This window comes from Cryptomeria japonica, chromosome 3 (genome assembly GCF_030272615.1).
Source record: "Cryptomeria japonica chromosome 3, Sugi_1.0, whole genome shotgun sequence".
Lineage (NCBI taxonomy): Eukaryota > Viridiplantae > Streptophyta > Pinopsida > Cupressales > Cupressaceae > Cryptomeria > Cryptomeria japonica.
In genome coordinates, this window is record NC_081407.1 from 481,971,102 (window position 1) to 481,993,094 (window position 21,993).

The window sequence follows — 21,993 nt, forward strand, 5'->3', positions numbered from 1 at the left end:
AATTGCTCTATACTCTGTGAATCTTCACTACCTGAGTCTATGCTTGTACTAGTAACTGTACTTGAGCTTTGTTGTCCTTGACTTAGACTTGGAGCTTTCGTTGGCTGCTCACTCCGATCATCTGCTGGCAAATCTCTGGACCTTCTAAACGCCTTGTCCTCCATGAACTTGACATCACGTCTGATAATAATTCTTCTGGTCCCTGGAATGAACATCCTATATGCCTTTGAAGTTTCACTATACCCAACAAAGTACCCCTTCTCTGCAGTCTGATCTAACTTGGTACGTGTGTCTCCAGGAATAAGGCAATATGCCAAACTCCCAAATATCTTGAAGTGACCAACATCTGGCTTCTTCCCCGTGAAAGCCTCCTCTGGTGTCATTTTCCCTAGTACCTTGTGTGGAACCCTATTCTGAATGTAGACTGCTGTACTACATGTGCCCATAAGTAGCGGGGCATGTCTTGGTCATGTAGCATAGCCCTTGCTGCCTCCGAAATAGAACGCTTCTTCCTCTCAGCAACTCCATTCTGTTGTGGATTGTAAGGAACAGTCCACTCTCTCTTGATTCCTTCTCTGGTACAGAAACCTGGAAGTCATTTCCTTTGTACTCGCCTCCATTGTCTGACCGAAGAACCTTTATCTTCCTTCCTGTTGAGTTCTCCACAAGAGCCTTGAACTCTTGGAAGCGACTGAAAACCTCATCCTTGGTCTTCAAGAAGTATATCCAGGTCTTCCTGGAGAAATCATCAATAAAGGTAACATAATACTCATATCCTCTGAGAGACTTTGTCGACATTGGTCCACATACATCTGAATGTACTAGATCAAGAACACCCGTAGATCTGGTGTCACTCCTTGGAAAAGATGCTTTCGCAAACTTTCCCAACACACATCCCTTACATACATCATCATGCTCCGTGCTCACCTCTGGAACACCTGTCACCGTCTCACGAAGCAATCTAAGTGCTCCATGATGAATATGGCCCATCCTCCTATGCCATAGCTCTCCAAGATCTCTAGGGTTACTGCTGCTCATGAGTGCCTTAGGAGTATCAAACTGCAACCTATAAAAGCGACTACTCCTAACTCCAATAGATACGGGTGATTTCCAATCTTTATGCTTAATCAAAACATGCATCCCTCTAAAGAGAACATTATACCCTTTATCCTGAAGGACAGATACAGAAACCAAATTCATACCTAAGCCTGGCACATGCAACACATCATGAAGAGGAATTACCTTTCCATTCTCCCTCTGAAGCTGAACAGTCCCTTTCCCAACTGAGTTGAGCTTGGACAAGTTCCCCATAGAGATCTGGATTCTGGTGTTCTCCTCCTTGTAGCTGGAGAAGTACTCTTGAACTCCTGTCATATGAAATGACGCCCCACTGTCTATATACCAGACACTCTGTGAGGTTGAGCTAATCATACAAGCTATGAGTGCAAACTCATCCTCCAATCTACTAGAGAGCTCCTCTGCACTTGCTGAAGCTGCCACTTGGTTCTTTCCCTTCTTATCTTTCTTCCTTTGTGGGCAATCGCTGACATAGTGGCCAAACTCGTGACAACCAAAGCACTTGACCTTAGATAGGTCCTTCTTCTTCTTTTCAATTTGTGAATTTGCTCCTTTGCTAGATCCCTTCTTTGTTTTCCCCTTTCCCGCTAGGGCAACATTTTCTTGTTCTACCTCACTTTTCTGACTCTTGTTGTTGGCTCCATTGACAAGACTTAGTCTAAGCTCCTCTTGAGTGAAATCACTCCATAGTCGATCCCAGCTAGGTAAGGTGTCTCGTCCATTAATAACTTGAACAAAGACATCCCATTGCTTAGTAAACCCATTTAGGGCTATTCTTACTAGCTCGTCTTCATTTGGCTTATCTCCAACAGCTGCTAACTCGTCCTTGACAAGTCTAAGCCTGGTGAGGTAACTTGTAACATCTTCTCCCTTGTTCATCCGGGTATTCCTCAATTTTTCTCTGAGAATCAGCTTCCAATTAGTGGTAGCATTCTGGTACAGATTCAGAATGGCGTCCCACATCTTCTTTGCTGTATCTAACTCTGCGATATGTGGAACAACATGGTCCTTGACACCATCAAGGATTATCCTCCTCACCTTGGCATCATCCTTCTTGTATGCTGCAAGTTGTACTGGATCTATAGGTACAGCTACAGTACTGGTAACATATTCCTTGATACCATTCTCTTCCAGCAATAAAGAAATTCTGGCTTTCCAGACACCAAAATTTGAGGCACCATCCAATCTGTCCTGATCTCTCAAACCTGCTGAGGCCATCTCAAAGAAATAAAGGAAAACAATAACTCGAAAAAGGTCAAACTCAAATTTCTTTCCTTTGCTTAGGGTAAACCTTTTCTACCCTCAACAAAGCTCTGATACCATGTAGAAATTCTATTGCAGTCACTGATTATTAATCTCCTATCTCATAAAAATTATTTAACTGCTGAAAATAAATTTACAGCTGAATATCGAAAAATAACACAACTGCAACTTCACTAAAAATACGGAAAGAAATAAGCAACACAAGGACACAATATTTTTGGACAATCGTCCCTGGAAAAACCCCTAAGGGAAAACCAGTTCTACAGATGGAAAATATATTAATCTTCAGCAATATAAGAATTACAAAAGAATTCCTTGCCTCTTACTGGCAGAACTCCGACAAACTCCTAATATCTCCTGCTGATATCCTCCACTGCTATATCAACGCTATCACTGCACCTCTTGCTAACACTGCAAGACTATTTGCTATCACTGCAAGTTCTTCTCAAGACTTCTTATTTTCCAAATGACCCATGACCCCTTTTTATACTACTCTGTTGGAAAACCAACGGCCAAGATTAATTCAAACCAACGGCTGAGATTAAGACAACTCAATAACCAATAACTAATTTTGGCTATGAGGTGTCACCTAAAAAGAGCCACTATTAAATAACAATTGTTTTTATCCTAACAATACTTGTTTGACAAAAACAACCACTTTCTAATTCTAGGTCAGGACAAACAGCTGTCCAAAACTACCCATAACTAATGCTGTTATTTCTGGGTAAGGACGAACAGCTGTCCAAGCTACCCATAATTAACATTACACATAAAATTATAAAGGCAACTGGTTTAATAAACAATGTTGGATTATATCAGTATAAAACTAACTTTTCAAGTTTTTAGATATAACTAAATATATTTCCCTATAAATCACTAAGTAAAGAATAAAAGAATGATTGATCTTCAAAGATTTCCTCAATAACTTCATACCTGGGGATCAATAATCCAGCCATGCACAAGCCCGATATCCAGCAAGTCGAATATTGCACACTCTCTTGTAAACTCGAAATCATGTATGCTGAAAAAATGTTTAAAAATCTGAACATAATAATGTGAACCCAAACTTGACAACCCAAAAGCAAGAAGATTGATAAAAAGAATACATAGACAGAAAATAAACTGGCAGTCATTTTGTCTGATTACTTCCAGCACTTAAATGAATTCAATAATGATATCCATTGACCAGATTAAATAAGGTGGGCAAACAACATACTGTCTGAAGCGCACGTTCACATCTATCCCAGTTGCAAGACGAGGAAGTAAATCAATTGCATCTGCAATATTCTGCTGCTGGTTTTGCACATACCCAGAATCTTTGTTCTGCACAACCATATTGCAAAGACATTCTCATTTCAAAAACTCTAGAATCCTAGATAATTTTGTATATCTAATAGGCTTACAACTTTGCTCTTTTCTCTCTTACAGCTAAATCCATTATACAGAAATATTACCTCACTACTGCTATTTGCATCCAGTAGTCTTTCTGCGACAAGGGAAAGCAACCTTTGCAATGAGATCTCTGTGGTTTCTGGGCTCAAACTTATTATATTTCGTAAAAGAAGTACGTTGCCTGCCATCAACATGCACAGTAAGAAAGTAAAAAATGATGCATCAAAGAAACCCTCTTCTATAAGCACACATTCAACATAACAAAGCTACTCCTTGGTAGATTACAATACCAGGACAACCTGGCCCTATCAATCAACAATTGGCAATGGTCGTGTTCCCAGTACATGACAAAGCTTGCTCTGTTCTCTATTGTAAGCACAATGTATAAACCTCACAGGCATAGTTATAGTATTTTGTATCGGTAACCATAAGGCTTTTGGACATAATTGTGTAAACATTTTTACATATTTTGTATTTTATATCGGTAACCAATGTAGAAATTTCTACACATTTTTATCCAAAAAGCTTTACATTCTTTTTCGATGTATTCTGAAATCCTAACGCTACCAACCATAAGCCTGTTTTAGGATACTAATGAAAAGCAAAACCCTGGAGAATCTCATCAATAAAGTGAATTCACGAAAAAAAGGCTGGGGAAAAAATAATCATAAACAAAAGCTTAAAAAAATGAACTACAAGATTTAGGAATTAACTTAAGCCTGCCAGACTGCAGATGATATAATTTATAATAGTTAGGAGACATAAATTTAGAAATGCTACATCTAGAAAACAAAAATTTTAGATGATAAATAAGAATCAAAGATGGAAATAATTTTTCAATAAGCATTTAAATGAAGGTAGTATTTTTCAAATGATAGAGAGTATGTGGCGGAAAAAGGCGAAATTGAAGAGGAACGTGTAATTAAAAGGAAGCGAAAGAAGGAAAGTATTAGGGTTTACAGAATGAAACTCACATATTGCTAATAGAGGGCAAGGCCCGTTGTCGTTTTGAAGAATAATGGGAATGGATCGCCCCAGAAACTGCACTAACTTGGTTTTGTATACTACAGCCACATCCTCCTCCTCCGCCCTTTCTTCTTCCTTGCCTCCTACCGCCATTAGATCTACAAATATATTGGATAGCTAAATTCCAATGTCTCCTTATGCTCCAGTGTCGTTGAGGTCAGAAAAGTCAAATTGCAGGTGAAATTGAAGTGGAAATAAATAAAATCTGCAATTGAGTAGAACAATAAACAAACCAAGCAGCAGAGCCCGACTATCGCAGAAACGCGCACGCAAAGATGAAAAAAAAGATATCAAGTGGTTGCTTGAAAGTTGAAGGCAGAAGAGGGAAAGGAGAGAAAGAAGCAAAGGTGTCGGCTACACCTGAACGCCACTATCTAAGCCAGTGCTACGTACGATCAACACAAGTGGCCGGCGCGAATGGTTAATGGCTGATTCTCTCTCTCTCTACAGCATCGTCATAATGGAGCAATGCTATACTAAGCTTAAATACTTGCTCTTTCTAAAAGCGTGGTCACATTAGGTACTCGCCTCTTTAAAAATTAAGCGACTTACAACAACAAAGAAATAAAAATGCTTTACATAAATAGATTATCGACGCTAATTGTTGAATATATCCAAACAATCAGCAAACAAAAAACCTCCATAATAAATGAGAAATAATTGTAATAAGTCAATAAGGTTAGATGTGAGGCGTAGGGGTAAATAGTTTTAAAATTGATGATATAAGAATAATGTTGATGTTATGTAGAGTTAAAAATGAATGTATAATTGGGATTTTTAAATTGAATTTTGATGGTGCATCTAAAGGCAAGGTTTAAATTGAATTTTATCGGTCCATCAAAAGGCAACTCAAGAATGGTCTTACTACTTCAAGGAATTTGGGTATGGCAGCAAATAATGAGGCAGAGATTGAAGCACTGGCTTGAAGTCTGGAATTATGTATAAGAAATGGATGGGACCATATCAACATCAAGGGAGACTCAATGATCTACATTAATGCAACTGGCAAAAAAAATAAAATAAAATAAAATAAAAATAAAAAAATAAAAAAAGAGCAAATACAAAACAAAAAACTAAAAATAGGAGAGGACAAAGTGATTAAGTCATTGCAACATTGAGTATTTCTCGATCAATCATATATACAAAGAGGCCAATAGATGTGCGGATCTGCTAGCAAATTGTGATGTTGGTCAAAAGGATAAGGATGTGATTGGACTGGAAATTGATAGATGGGACGGACTAAAAAAACTCGTCGATGAGGAATCCTCTTAAATCTAATGGAGTAGTTGAAATCTAGACATATGAGCACTAGCACGGGATTGTAGTGTTGCCTTGAAATTTTCAGCATGAGCATGGGGCTTTGGAAATTGTTCGATTAGACCGATCATGGAACAAATTTTGATCAATCTTAGATCGCTTGAATAAAGCAACATCTTTAGCACATTTGGTTGGTGTATAAATTGGGTCCTCCCACATTGAGCAAAAAAACTCGGGTATAACAAGCTTTGGGAGTTGCAGATGGATTTTTGGCAATGCTCAAGGCTATACTGGTTAGGCTTCGGATGGTTTGCTTATATTTTGATAGCATTGTTGTTGGGCTTCAGATGGTTTGCTTGTATTTTGACAGTATTGCTGTTGAGATTGGTCGAATATCAGTAAAGCTTTGTTGTTGGATGTGGAGTGACATTACAGGAATGAAAGCATGAAGGACCCAAGTAGATGCTTTATACAACAAAGGAACAATTGAAGAAAATGTAATTTTTGAGGCACACCCATTTGGGTCATGCGAATTTTGTGATTTTGTTTTCAAGTTATATGGGAGTGGACCCCTTGTCCACAACTTACCTTAAAACTAAAAAAATAAAAAAATAAAAAAATAAAAAAATAAAAAAATAAAAAATGAATGTATAATTATCTAAAATTTCGTATCAATTTTACCATTTTTGTGGTTCAATTTCACACGTCGCAAGATCAATCTTGAATGGTGCAAACTTACTTTAACATGCATTTTTTACTTTTCTTGTATAAAATTGATCTAGTAAACTATGTGCCTTAAAATTATGATCGTCTTCACTTTTCAAGTAGATCAACTTGTTATATGTTGTTTGAGACATCATTTAGGAGTTTGTTAACTTAATATGTAAATGAATTATCCTAATTCTAACCTCCTTAATGGATCAAATCAACAAAGATAAGACATATTAAAGACAATATACATAGACAATGCAAATAGCCTATATGTAAGTGTGGATCTAATTCTTTTGTTTCCTTTTAGAATTTAAAATGAGATTAGTAAATTTCTCCTTGATGAAATAGCTAAATTAATTGCACAGTGAATGCCTTTAAATACCATAATATAACGTGGCACAAGAGTGTGCCACTTGTCACTATGTCATTACATTAAGATATTTTTACCAAATTGAGCCAAAATTAAGTGCAAAACTAAGTTATCGATTTACAATTACAAGGAATCATTTAGTTTAGTTTTTATGGTTTCCTTTTGTTTGCACCATTTGAAACAATAAAATATATTGAGCTATGCATATAGTATGTAAATTAAACTTGAATTTTTTATTTACTTACTTTTTTTAATTTTAAAGCTTCTTTTGAAATTTTGATTTCTTTTTAATTTTGCAAGCCTTGGGCCCTTGGTCATATGGAAGACCAGGGAAGATCTAAAAAAGCATCCCATCTCCTTCAATTTGGCCTTTGGTCACATGGGGACCACAAATGAGCACCTAAGGGTTTAAGTGTATTCCCCCTCCTCTTTGTAATTTCATAAAATAACAGTTTTACCAAATCCAGTATAATTTTTTGTCGAAATATCAGATTTTCGAAATTCAAAAACCATTGGAAAGCTAACTCAAAGATCTACACTATGGTATAAATGAATTTTCTAGATACTGCTCTAAAAATCAGGTGCACATGTTTAAAGTCATATCTTCTTTGCAAACTTCAAATGCACATAACTTGATCATATGAAATCATTTTTTCAGCAATTTTTTTTTGAATTTTATCAAAAATCATAAGGAATCCATTTTTTTATCAATATTTGATTTAGATAATTTGTTTGATGTGTTTTCCTCACATTTACAAATTAGGATCAAAATCAACCTTTCGCATTTGGATTCAGACTTAAAATAAACAAGTGTTTTTTAATTCTCGAGATCAATTATGTATGGTCTCATCTTTGAGCCGAGTGGTAACCTTGAGTGATAAAAAATAAGAGAAGTGAACAAATAACAAGATAACTTTTGATTTTTGTGCAATTTTGGAAATCTGTAGTTACAGGTTTCTGATTACACAATTGCTTGAGAAGTTACGCATTTGTTATTGGGATTTACACATTTGATCGTGATTTCTTGTGCAATTGTAGAAGAACTCATGCAATTGATACTCGATTTTCATGCAATTGCGAGATAGATTCATGCAATCGTTTGATTAGGTTTGGAAGGTACAAGTTTTTTATTTTTTGCTGATGTTTGTATTTTCTATCATTTAATGTTACTATTTTATGTTTTTTTGGTTCTCTAGGTTAGGGGTTTTGATACTAATTTTTTATTTTTAGCATGTGACAATTGTAGACGGAAGAAATCAATCATTTCAAACTACTAACGAGTGCCTTGTGGGAACCTTGGAGAACAATCGGATTTCGTATCTTTATTTCTTCTATTCTTCTATGCTTGTAGTTAGAAAACATTTGGATTTCTAAGGGATAATTAATCATTGCTTGTATGTATGGTGCTTTGGCACATTTTATTGTTTACCCAGAATCCTATAAGAATTATCCTCTCCCCTTGCCTTTGTGGAGCCTAGGTGTAAGAGAAAATCATAGGATTCTAGTAAGAGAGGCTTCCTTGGGGATTTCATCACCCCTTAGCTTGACCTCAAGCGGTATTTTGTTTGGAATGCTATACAAAAAGGGTGAGAGTGAAAGTTGTAGCCCATCTCACAATCATATGTCGACGATGTCAATTTGGGGGTGGACTTAGAGCCACACAAGGTTGATTAGAGACTAAAGTGGCTCACTGTTGAATGTGTATGTGTCAGTTTCCCCAAATATTGATTAAAAACCCTCGTAATTAGAGGCCAAAAACCTTATGCTTGATAGTTCATGGAGTGTAGATCATACCTTGTAGATACCCCTCCCCTCATGTACCTCTCACAGTAAAACAAAAATTCCCCAGTTCATAAGGTCTCTAAATCTTCAGGGCTAATTTAAGCCCTTAATGTGAAAATCATTGTGTTTATACTAGTAGAGTCAGTATGTTTCCGGGCTAATTTAAGCCCTTAATGTGAAACTCTGAATTTTAGAGTACTCCAATTTAGCAGCCAAACTGTATGTATTATTTTCTAATTGCCTAATAATTTGGTTTCCTTGAAGAACTTACACAAAATTATCTGAAAACCTTAGTCATGCAATGAATAAATATGCCACATAACTGCATTTGAATTTACGCATCTACTAAAATCTATCATGCAATTGCCTACAATATTTCACACATCTAATAGTTGATTTACGTAATTAATACTAGTCTCTTATGAATATGCCAAATTTAGTCATGCAATTGTCAGTCAAAATTAGAAATTCAATTAGGTCACCAACTGTCCAATTGGGATCCAAAATCTACTTCAACTCCGTGATTTACAAGGTCATTAGGATTAGTAGGTTCATCTATTTTTGTTCCTACAACATTAGTTTCCTTTAGGGACCTTTTAAAGAAAAAGTCAAGTTTGCAAACATTGGTGCCCTTAGACAAATTGCATTATAGGAATCAGCAATTCTCAAGGAAATTAGGAAATCAAGTCTAAGGGTTAAACCTTAGTATTGTCAAGATACCAAGAGTTTATCAAATTCTTATTACTTATCAGTCATCGAGTTCAGCCCTTACACTCATTAGTCCTGCATAGGGTCACAACTTTTATCAAATAGTCAATATACCAAGAGTTCATCAAATTATCATTACTTATTAGTCATCAAGTTCAACCCTTACGCTCATTAGTCTAGCATAGAGTCACAACTTTTATCAATTTGTCAATCAACCATCATCTAATTTTTGGGTCCAAGTGTCTCTTTCAATTTCTTAGGTGAACATCCATAGGTTTAAGCTCATAAATTTTCTAGGAATCAAGCTTGTACAATTGCATAGTCTATTATTAAGTTAATCACCAGATCATCTTCCTAAAATCTCAAAAATCCCAAAAAAATAAGTGCATATTAGTCTCATTATTTTCTCAAAAATCCAAAAAAAATGGGTGCACTTTAGTTTCGTGATCATCCAATTATTACCTCAAAAATCCAAAAACATCATCATCCTCGAGATTCTTAAAAACACCAAAAACATAATTGTCTTCTTTGTCATCCTCAGTGCATTTTTTTTAGGTTTCCTATATGACCTTTACCCGATCACAATGAAAATTTTAATGGATCCTAACAATGACCCTGATTTCAATCCCATTGGTACTATGGACCTTACATCACACCCATGTAGACAAGGTCGAAAAGCAACTACCTTAATGGATCATGCTACCACTTCCAATCCTTATGATCCATATTCTGTAGAAAACATCCAAAAGATGTTAACTATTGAATAACTTGATGATGCTCAACAAGACCCTCAAATCCTTGCAATCATAAATGTGCTCCTCAACCATGACCTGGATAGGTACTTCCTATTGTTAGAGCAAACTGGTGCCAATTCGCCCCCAACTTCAATAGTCCACACCAAGATCTCAAACTTCTCACAAGTCGGGATCCTCGCAAGGGCCATCTTCACAACAAGTATCCACTAGCATTCCTTTCGTGAGCACCACCCAAAGTGCCACACAAAGCACTACATCCATGTGCTTCTACAACAATCCTCTTTTCAACACCCCACCAATTGATTAAACTAATGTGGCTTCCACACGAGCTCCTATATCTTCCAATATTAACACCCAAAGTTAGAGCTCAACTCAAAACTCATCATCCTCAAATCTTCAAGCAAATATCAATGCCTCATCTCAAGCAAATAGCAACACTTCCTCTCAAGAAATGACTAGTACATCTCAAATCTCCACTTCAGTCCTAGTAGGATACACATTTAGTCATTAAAATATTCCACCACACAATTAGAGCTTACAAAACCCCTTCGCTAGAACACAACAAAACATCAATACCCAATACTCTTACTTCGCCCCTATAATGGTGGAAAAATTAGGGTTAGGGTTAAATTAAGTTAATAAAATCACTCTAATTTACCAATGCATTAAGGAGAGAGGAATTTAATAAATATAGCCTTGATAGATCTAGATTTTGGTCAAATTTCAGGCCTCCTTGATGGGGCTCTATCCTTCTTTAATTGAATTGATTTTTAATTGTTTAAGATTAGGGAAAGATAGTGAATTATTAAAGCAATCTAATAGAAATAGTGAGCTATAGATGTCATATGGAGACACTGACCTAGATCTGAGTAGAAGAAGATGATTTGAAACCGTTCCTAGAAGTTCGGCCTAATTTTTCGAGATCAGGTAGTATCAATTCACTATGGTCCTCTGAATTTCTCATGGTTGAAAGCTAAACATGTTCATCTCTATGAATCTTGTCGATCCTCCTGAATGCAACTGCTTACCTCTTTCCTACACACATAAAGAAGGGGGAAATTATTGGGAATAGGGGTTTGCCTTAGGTCAAACCATGGTTTTGGAATTAACCAAGAAATTGAATTGAAATTGTAAATGAAGTATTGGAGTAAAATAATTTCCTTTTGAGGTAAAGGTTGAGAATGAATGAGACACTAATGATATACCTTTAATAAATTTGTGTTTTGTCTTCACTAAGGAATAAGGGTTTCATGTAGATTGTCTTCATAAAACATAGAACATGAATGTCATCACCAATGCATGAATCTTGACTTCACTTCTACTTCGATGCTTGATAGAAGACTAATTGATTGCTCACTTGAATGTATGATATCAATTTTGGTCTCTTGATTTGATTAGGAATTCAAATTAGGTTAGAAATGAGAGGGGTAGACCTCCTTTTATACTTGCTTGTAAAAAAATGAATTAAATTTCTGACCTAAGTTGTTATGAGATCTAATTTCGCACTCTCGAAATGTGATCAATGAGAGGGGCCAGTTTGAGGCCCAATTGAGGAGCCCAAGGCATGGACGCCTTGGTCTTGAAAGTCAAGGTTTCAAACAAGAGGGTCAAACTGGTAAAAGGGTGAAAAAGGTGACATGAATGAAAGTTGTGAGCGAAATTAATGCTTCAATCAAGCCTCAGAGGATGAAATGCCAAAGTGAGACCTAAGTGAGGACAAAATAGTAGGTGAGTACAATTTAGGATGCTACATTTAGCCCCACTTTAGCAAGAGTATGAGACTAAGCATACTCACGATAAAGTACAAAGGTCTGTAATGAAAAATTTCATCAAGACATCAAAGAGACAAGATACACCAAACCCCTAGATACTTTAGGATCTTACTACTCCAATATCAAGACAAAAGGGACATCATAAGAAAGAGGAGAGAGAGAGAGAGAACATGACTTCTAGCCTAGTAATATTTTCTTACTATGAATCTTGAAAAAGAAATATACCAAATTACAAAGCAAAAATGCTTAATTTACAAAGTAATTTGAGTATCAAAACATATCATGGTGTGTGCATAAAGTGCAATATTGAGTGGAGTGTATGCCCCCACGTTAAAGCGATTGTGTACACCTTATAAAGAGAAATTACTATAATATAGCATTCATTTAAAAGATAGGCACATTACCACAATGAGATGTTGGCATTTGGCATTATAACAGACAATGGGAGATTGTTGGCATTTCAATAAGGATATTGAGAAGGTTGTTGATGATTATGGATATATCTGATTAAGGATGTTTACTGTCTTAATATTATTATTTTGTCATTGATGTCAAGAAATTGATTTTCTAATTCAGTATGATGTTGCCATATCTTGAGAAGTATGATTTGATGAGTATAAAGATGTTGGTAAAAGACACAGAAAGAATATGATGAATAAGGGGATGAATAAGGCATTCAATGGGCAACTATTACCGAGTCAGACAATGATGAGATCATGATGTTTAGATTGTTTTAACATCATACATATGTTATAAATTGTAAGGTTAATACTATACTATGTTACCGAGCACAGAACCTAGTCGGTAAACCCTAAGGAACCTAGTCGGTAAACCCTAGGGTTATCGCTATCGGTTAATGAAGGCGGAATGTCTACCGAGTGAAGTTTAGTATTTACCAAGTTGTTACCGAGTTGTAACCGAGCTGTAACAGAATACATTAAATGGTTACATGCATTATTTAATGAAGGAAGCTAATGAGATGGAACTAATTAAATGATTGGTATGTCGTGCATGAAGTTTGTTAATGAATCTATGGCAAAGGAAAACCGGCATGAAGATCTACAACGCATATTGAACCGCATTACCCTAGCACAAGTTCCAAGAAATGTATGCAAGTTCCTAGGTGGGGTAAAACATTTTTCAGATCAAAGGATACATTGAACCTGGACAAGATTGAAGATCTGATGGCTATGATTGATCATGGGAAATGTGATCAAAGAGATTAAGCGGGTTGGCTAATTGTTTATAAATAGGGAGCTGTTGATAAACAATGTATGCGGGCAAATGTATGCACAGGGATGCTACATAGTGATTACCGAGCACAGAAGCTTGAAGACCTGTTTGAATAACAGAGTATAGAAGCCCAGCAAATGGACAAGATTAGTTCTATGTCTAGATTGTATTGAGCAAATAAGAATCTGCTTTAGCATTTTAGATGTGAAGTTGCAGATAGATTTTTATTACTGTTATTTTGTGAAAGTGACAGAAAATCTCTTAACCAAGTGGACTTAACAGTCTTATTTGTAAAACCCTCTAGCAAGGTGACATTCTAATTGAGTGTTCGAAATCCTTTAACAAGGTCACCTCTAACAAGGTGAAGATCCTAACAGATCTGAGGGAAATCCCTTAACCAGGTCACATCTAGCAATGTATTTGCAATCTTTAACAAGATTTGCTTTTAACCGAGCATACTCTACAAGAGTATATTTCTTAGTGGGTCCGAAATCCCACGGTGGTTTTTCCCTATTTGGGTTTCCACGTTAAATCTGGTGTTATGAGGTTTATGATGTTTATATGCTTTTGAGTTTGCATGTTTAGCAGTTTTGGTTATATTACTGAAGTATATGTTACCGAGGTTGAATCTGATGTTTTTATGGAAGATTAAGTTTGTATGATTCACCCACCCCCCCCTCTCATCTTGTTGGCTATTGGATCTGTACATACTTTAAGTATCAGAACTATCCATTGGTATCAGAGCTTTGGACTCCGGAAGAAAAAGTTTAAAGGTACTTGAGGCAAAGATCCAAAGATGTATAAGAGGGATGCACCGAAGTTGAACAAGTCAAGTTTCTCTACATGGCAGAAAAGGATGAAGCTACACCTATCAAGAATTGGAGAATATGTTGTATATTATCTGGAGAATGATTTCATCACATCAAGCACCTATCCATTGACTATGGAAGAAATAAAGGCAAAACAAGAACATATCCAAGCAACGATTGAAATAACATCTGCATTGACCGACTCAAAGTTTAATGATCTAGAAGGCTGCAATGATGCAAAGGCAGTGTGGGACAAGCTCATATTTGTATATGGCGGTGATGAGCATGTTCAAAGAGCAAAAGTAGACAGTCTAAGAGGACAACTTGAATCTATAAGGATGAATGAAGGTGAGAACATAACCCAGTACAGTACAAGACTAAAGGAGATTGTCAATCAAATCAAAGGAGCAGGTGGAACTATTGAAGAAAATGATATAACAATTAAGTTGTTAAGAACCCTTCTACCGGCTTATGCAATCCGAGTCTCTGCAATCAATGAATTGAGGTCTGTACCTAATATGCCAGTTTCTTTAGATGCTACTATTGGTAAGCTTTATGCATTTGAGTTAAGTAACTTTGATAACAATGGATCTTCGGTAAATAAAGTTGAATCTGCATTTAGTTCTTTTCATCTTGATGAATCTAATGATTACAATGAAAGAAAGTACAAGTACTCTGAAGGAGATCACAGTGGAGCAAGTGAAAGATTTCGTAAGAACATGGAAGAAGTACACAAACTGTATGAGGAAATCAGAAAGCAGGAAGAGTTTGAAGCACTATTAGCCAGAAGGTTACCGAGAGGCAAAGGTAAGTATAAAGGAAAACTACCTTTGAAATGTTTCAATTGTGATAAAATAGGACATATGGCTTCTAACTGTCCTGACAAAGATTCTACTGAAAAGAGAGATTACCGAGATGACAGACAAAAAGATAATCATTACAGAGGACACTCAGACTTCAGAAGAAGAGATAGAAAGACATGCTTAATAGCCGATGAGGAATCCAACGATGATAAATCAGATGAAACTGATACAGAGGAAGTAGTTTATGTGGCTATCAAAGATGGATCAGATGAAGAAAGGTATGAAGAAAAATCCCTAATATCTCACATAAATACTAATGATTCTTGGATCATAGATAGTGGATGCTCACATCATATGACAGGTGATAAACACAAGTTTGTTATGTTAGAAGATTATGATGGAGGCTATGTAAGACTTGGTAATGATGCACCATGTCCAGTAAGAGGTAAAGGATCTATAACACTTCTTGACAATGCAAGATGCAATGATGTTTATTGGGTTGAAGGTTTGAAATACAATTTGTTGAGTGTAGCACAGCTAAACAATATAGGTTACTGAATAGAATTTCAGAAAGGAATTGTCAAAGTTCATGACAAGCATGGAAAGTTAGCTGCTACCCGGGACACAAACAATAGGTAATACATTTCACCTTGACTCAACTCGGAACAAGTGTCTATATGCAAAGATAGATGATACCTGGTTATGGCATAAAAGGTTTTGTCATGTAAATTTTGATAATTTGATCAAAATAAGTAAGAAGCACCAAGTAAGAGGTCTACTGAGTCTTGAAAAACCTGAGAATACTATGTGTCGAGGATGCCAGATGGGTAAAATGACAAGATCAAGCTTTACGAGTAAGTCTTACACTTCTAAGGGAATTTTAGATCTTGTGCACACTGATCTTTGTGGTCCTATGAAAGTTCAAAGTTATTATGGTGATAAATATTTCATATTATTTGTGGATGACTATTCAAGGATGATGTCAGTAATGTTTTTAAAAGAAAAATCAGAAGCTTTTCAAATGTTTAAATGGTACAAGGCAAGAGTTGAAAATGAAACAGGAAAGACAACTGAAATGTCTTAGATCGGATAGAGGAGGAGAGTTCACATCTGATCAGTTCAACTTATTCTGCAATGATCATGGTATTAAAAGACAAGTCTCTGCACCGAGAACTCCACAACAAAATGGAATTGCTAAGAGAAGAAACAGATCTATTGTGGATTGTGCCAGAACCCTGATGATTGAAAAGAAAGTGCCACAAACATTTTGGAGGGAAGCAATAAGCACAACAGTTTACACCCTGAACCGAGTACAACTGAAGAAAGGTACTTTGAAGACACCATATGAAATCTGGTATGACAAGAAACCTAATGTAATTTATTTTAAAATCTTTGGAAGTAGATGCTATGTACACAAAGATGATAGAAATGGCAAGTTTGATCAGAAAAGTGAAGAAGGAACATTTTTAGGTTATTCTTCTAGAAGCAAAGTATTTAAATGTCTGATCAAATCATCTAACAAAATAGTAGAAAGTGCAAATGTGAAAACTGATGAATTTGCAGAAAGAAATGATGAAGGAAATTCCAAAGAACCAGAAGATTATGATGAATTTGTCTATGTTCAATCGGCAAGTCCTACCGAGAAAACTGTTGAAGAAAATGAAGAGAATATCCAGTTACCGAGTGATGAAGAAGATCATACAGAGCCTACCGAGCCTGTATTAGCCAAGTATGTTAGAAGACATCATGCACCAAGTCAGATTAGAGGAGATAAGGATGATCCAGTGATGACAAGGAACAAACTGAGACAGAACACATGTCTAATATCTAAATTTGAACCGAGAATAGTGAAAGAGGCATTTAACAGTGAAGATTGGATAAATGCTATGACAGAAGAGATTGATCAAATCAAGAAGAATGACACATGGACACTAATCCCAAGACCGAAGGACAAAAATGTAATCGGTACAAAGTGGATTTTCAAAAACAAGCTAAATGAAAAAGGTGAGGTCATTCGAAATAAAGCAAGACTAGTTTGCAAAGGTTATGCCCAAGAAGAAGGAATTGATTATGGTGAAACTTTTGCACCTGTGGCTAGACTTGAAGGAGTAAGAACATTGTTGGCATATGATGCTTTCAAAAACTTCAAGGTATATCAAATGGATGTCAAATCTGCATTTCTGAATGGAATATTAGAAGAAGAAGTTTTTATTGAACAACCTGAAGGATTTGTTGAAAACAAGAGTAAAGATCAGGTATGTAAATTGAACAAAGCATTATATGGTCTGAAACAAGCACCTAGAGCATGGCATGAAAGATTGCACTCTTATTTGATTAAGATTGGTTTTATAAGGACAAGTGAAAACAACAATATTTACATGAAGAATGATGAAAATGGAATACTGATCTCAGCCATATTTGTTGATGATATTATATTTTGTGGAAATGACTCTTTATGCAAGAACTTTGGAAATGAAATGAGCAAAGAATTTGAGATGTCATTAATCGGTGAGATAAAGTATTTTATAGGTTTATAGATACTGCAAATGAAAAATGAGATTTTCATTACTCAATCCAAGTACATAAAGGAAATCTTGAAGAAATTTGGAATGGAGGATTCAAAACCAGTAAGTACTCCTATGACTACCAACTATAAACTATCAAAGAATGATGAATCTGCGTCTGTTGATGAGACACTTTACCGATCCATGATTGGAAACCTACAATATGTTGTTCACAGCAGACCAGACATAGCACATGTAGTAGGTATAATTGCAAGATTCTCTGCAGATCCTAAGGAAACACACATGACATCAATCAAAAGAATTTTTAGATACTTGAAAGGCATTGAGGATTATGGCTTAGTATATTAGAAAAGAAATGATTTTGATTTAAAAGTTTATACTGATGTTGATTGGGCAGGCAACATTGATGACAGAAAAAGCGCAAGTGAATGAGCTTTCTTTTTAGGAGAAAGATTAGTGAGTTGGCTTAGCAAGAAACAAGGATGTGTTTCACAGTCAACAGCAGAAGTTGAATACATTGCTGCATCATTGAATTGTACCAACATAGCATGGATCAAACAATTGTTGGAAGGTATAAATGAGAAAGTTACCGAGCCAGTAACTATATTCTGTGACAATACTAGTGCCATTAACATTTCGAAGAATCCTGTTATGCACTCTAAGATAAAGCACATCTCTATCAAATATCATTATCTTAGAGAAGAAGCTCAAGAGAAGAAAGTGGTGTTGGAGTATGTTAGCACAAAGGAACAAATAGCAGATATCTTCACCAAGCCACTACCAAGGGACACTTTTGAGTATCTCAGAGTTAAGTTAGGGGTCCTACCCCTATCTTCTACTCACTGACCAAGTTTGGTGAAAGCATCAATTTGATGACTCTATCGAATATCTTTTAAGAGTTGATGCTGATTTACACACTTTAGGATGTTTTCTAAAGGTGTGCAGGATACAATACAGGAAACAAGAATTGAAGACAAAATGCTCTGACCGAGACTAAGTGGACACATTACAGTAGGAATTCACTTCATATAGGAAGAAATTATGTTTTAATTCTTTACTTTTTGGCATTGTTGTCAAAGGGGGAGAAGACTGGAAAAGACTGAGAAGACTGAAAAAAAAAGCAGAAAAGAAAGACTGAGAAAAGAGGAGAAGTCTAATGTATGGGGGAGAATTCTGATGACAGGAAGAGAGCATTTCAGAATCTCACAAACAACTCACAGCAATCCGAATCAATTAGGTCAAATCAATTGGTTTTGCCATCAATGCCAAAGGGGGAGATTGTTGGCATTTGGCATTATAACAGACAATGGGAGATTGTTGGCATTTCAATAAGGATATTGAGAAGGTTGTTGATGATTATGGATATAACTGATTAAGGATGTTTATTGTCTTAATGTTATTATTTTGTCATTGATGCCAAGAAATTGATTTTCTAATTCAATATGATTTTGCCATATCTTGAGAAGTATAATTTGATGAGTATAAAGATGTTGGTAAAAGACACAGAAAGAATATGATGAATAAGGGGATGAATAAGGTATTTAATGGGAAACTATTATCGAGTCAGACAATGATGAGATCATGATGTTTAGATTGTTTTAACATCATACATATGTTGTAAATTGTAAGGTTAATACTATACTATGTTACCGAGCAAAGAACCTAGTCGGTAAACCCTAAGGTTATCGCTATCGGTTAATGAAGGCGGAATGTCTACCGAGTGAAGTTTAGTATTTACCGAGTTGTTACCGAGTTGTAACCGAGCTGTAACAGAATACATTAAATGGTTACATGCATTATTTAATGAAGGAAGTTGATGAGCTGGAACTAATTAAATGATTGGTATGTCGTGCATGAAGTTTGTTAATGAATCTATGGCAAAGGAAAATCGGCATGAAGATCTACAGCGCAGATTGAACCACATTACCCTAGCACAAGTTCCAAGAAATGTATGCAAGTTCCTAGGTGGGGTAAAACGTGATTCAGATCAAAGGATACATTGAACCTGGACAAGATTGAAGATTTGATGGCTATGATTGATCATGGGAAATGTGATCAAAGAGATTAAGCGGGTTGGCTAATTGTTTATAAATAGGGAGTTGTTGATAAACAATGTATGCGGGCAAATGTATGCACAGGGATGCTACATAGTGATTACCGAGCACAAAAGCTTGAAGACCTGTTTGAATAACAGAGTATAGAAGCCCAGCAGATGGACAAGATTAGTTCTATGTCTAGATTGTATTGAGCAAATAAGAATCTGCTTTAGCATTTTAGATGTGAAGTTGCAGATAGATTTTTATTACTGTTATTTTGTGAAAGTGATAGAAAATCTCTTAACCGAGTGGACTTAACAGTTTTATTTGTAAAACCCTCTAGCAAGGTGACATTCTGATTGAGTGTTCGAAATCCTTTAACAAGGTCACCTCTAACAAGGTGAAGATCCTAACAGATCTGAGGGAAATCCCTTAACCGGGTCACATCTAGCAATGTATTTGTAATCTTTAACAGGATTTGCTTTTAACCGAGCATACTCTAGAAGAGTATATTTCTTAGTGGGTCCGAAATCCCACAGTGGTTTTTCCCTATTTGGGTTTCCACGTTAAATCTGGTGTTATGAGGTTTATGATGTTTATATGCTTTTGAGTTTGCATGTTTAGCAGTTTTGGTTATATTACTGAAGTATATGTTACCGAGGTTGAATTTGATGTTTTTATGGAAGATTAAGTTTGTATGATTCACCCCCCCCTCTCACCTTGTTGGCTATTGGATCTGTACTTACTTTAAGTATCAGAACTATCATGAGATACCCTTAAGAGAGGACAAATCAAAGGATATTGGTCACAAAATAAAAAAACACATAAGGGGTCCACCAACTTTGGGTTCAATATGCTCTTATGATAAATAATGTATATTATGAATATTTGCATTGAATTAACCTCATCCACTAAAGGTAGCATGACATCACAAGCACGATGGAAGAAGGGAACATGTGTCTATTTGAGTCAACATGGAAGAGACCAAAAGAGATATCAACACTTTGCATCGTCCCCGAGTAGACAACACAAGGGACAACAAATAGAAGAATTGAGATACAAATTTAAGAATGTCACAACATATTCGACCTTTTTATTACCTTGCACCAATGGAGTGCCAATGATTATTTAAAGAGAACCTAACATAACACCTCATGAACAAGAAAAAGAAGGAGAGAGAATCTACGACATGAATGAAGCTAATTAAGCAAATCATTCGCCTCCCAATCTTGTTGAACATTTTTTGGGGAAGGTGGACAAGATGCAAGAGGAGCAACTTCAAGCATGGTAGATGGAGCTACTGCAAGTTCCAAACAAGTACCATGCTCTAATAATGAGTCACTTTGTTTGTCACTGGGAGCTAGGATTAATGCCTTTGAAAAATGTTTAGATAGATCATTATTAACATCAACAAGCTCATACAAATAATCAGAATCATTAGAATCAACATTGTTAGCATGAACAACATCATCATCTAAATTAATAAAAATGGGATCTCTCACATGAACCATCATTTTTCTTAAGCATCTTTAATCTTGGTGATTTAGGTTGAACTTCCTCCCTAGGGTTAGGTGAAGGCTGGACAAATGGGACCAAGTCAACATTTGGTGTCTTCGAGGAGGAAATGGTTTGAGAAGCAAGTTCACAAGCCTTAGCACAACATCTTCATTGGTGTTCTCTCGCACAATGGTTTCTTTTAGTATTAGTTGAAGGTTGGGAAGGTTGAGTATCAATGGAAATAGGTTTATTTTCTTCCTTTAGAGGAGGAGGAACAAGATAAGGTCTACTAGGTTGAGAAATATGAGATTTGTTAGAACATAATGTTATTAGGGACCACATCCTTATAATATTTATATATAATGTTCTAATATAAGGTTATAAAATCTTATATATTAGATGATTTATAAGCATATCCCATTTGAAATAATTATAATCTAATAACTATTAGATTATTCATTATTTATGAGTGGGGGCTATTGAAAAGGTGTGACTAGTGAAGCCACCCTTCCTCCTATATTTAAGGAGGTTCTCTCCCATTTGAGAGGTGTGAGAAATTGGAGCTTTATGGTGAGTTGTATCACTATGCATATGAGGTATTATTGGTCATGTGGAAGTATTGGAAGAGTGTCCCCAGGTTCGAGTCTATTTTATGATAGACTATATTTGTAAGTGTTTTAATAAAATGATGCTTTATGGGGTTTTTTACCCGAAAGGGTTTTCCCCATATATATCTTGTGTAATGTGTACATTTATGCATGTATGATTCTCATTTCATTTATTTTATGATCTTGTTTATAATGATTAGTATCCTAAGATCCTAATTTCTAACATGGTATCAGAGCAGGTTAGGCTAGTACTAATCATTTTTACAAGTTATACTAGAAGACATATAAAACTTGATGGAAAAATTATTTATGTTAAATCAACACACGTGTAAGGCCATTTGTGCTATATATTTAGTGTGCCTTCTCTAT

General features: G+C 35.8%; 1 protein-coding gene across 2 annotated transcripts in view; it reads right to left on the reverse strand.

Annotated features, from left to right (window-relative positions):
* LOC131045273 (uncharacterized) overlaps positions 1-5,257 on the reverse strand; it is a 37,298-nt gene extending 32,041 nt beyond the window's left edge. For both annotated transcript variants that reach the window (XM_057978831.2, XM_057978824.2), the window contains exons 1-4: positions 4,707-5,257; positions 3,795-3,913; positions 3,557-3,663; positions 3,274-3,361 (exon numbers count right to left, since the gene is read on the reverse strand). In XM_057978831.2, the coding sequence (XP_057834814.1) occupies positions 3,274-3,361; positions 3,557-3,663; positions 3,795-3,913; positions 4,707-4,851 (459 nt within the window). In that variant the 5' untranslated portion in view covers positions 4,852-5,257. The remainder of the gene's footprint in view (positions 1-3,273; positions 3,362-3,556; positions 3,664-3,794; positions 3,914-4,706) is intronic.
* Positions 5,258-21,993: the final 16,736 nt, after the last annotated feature.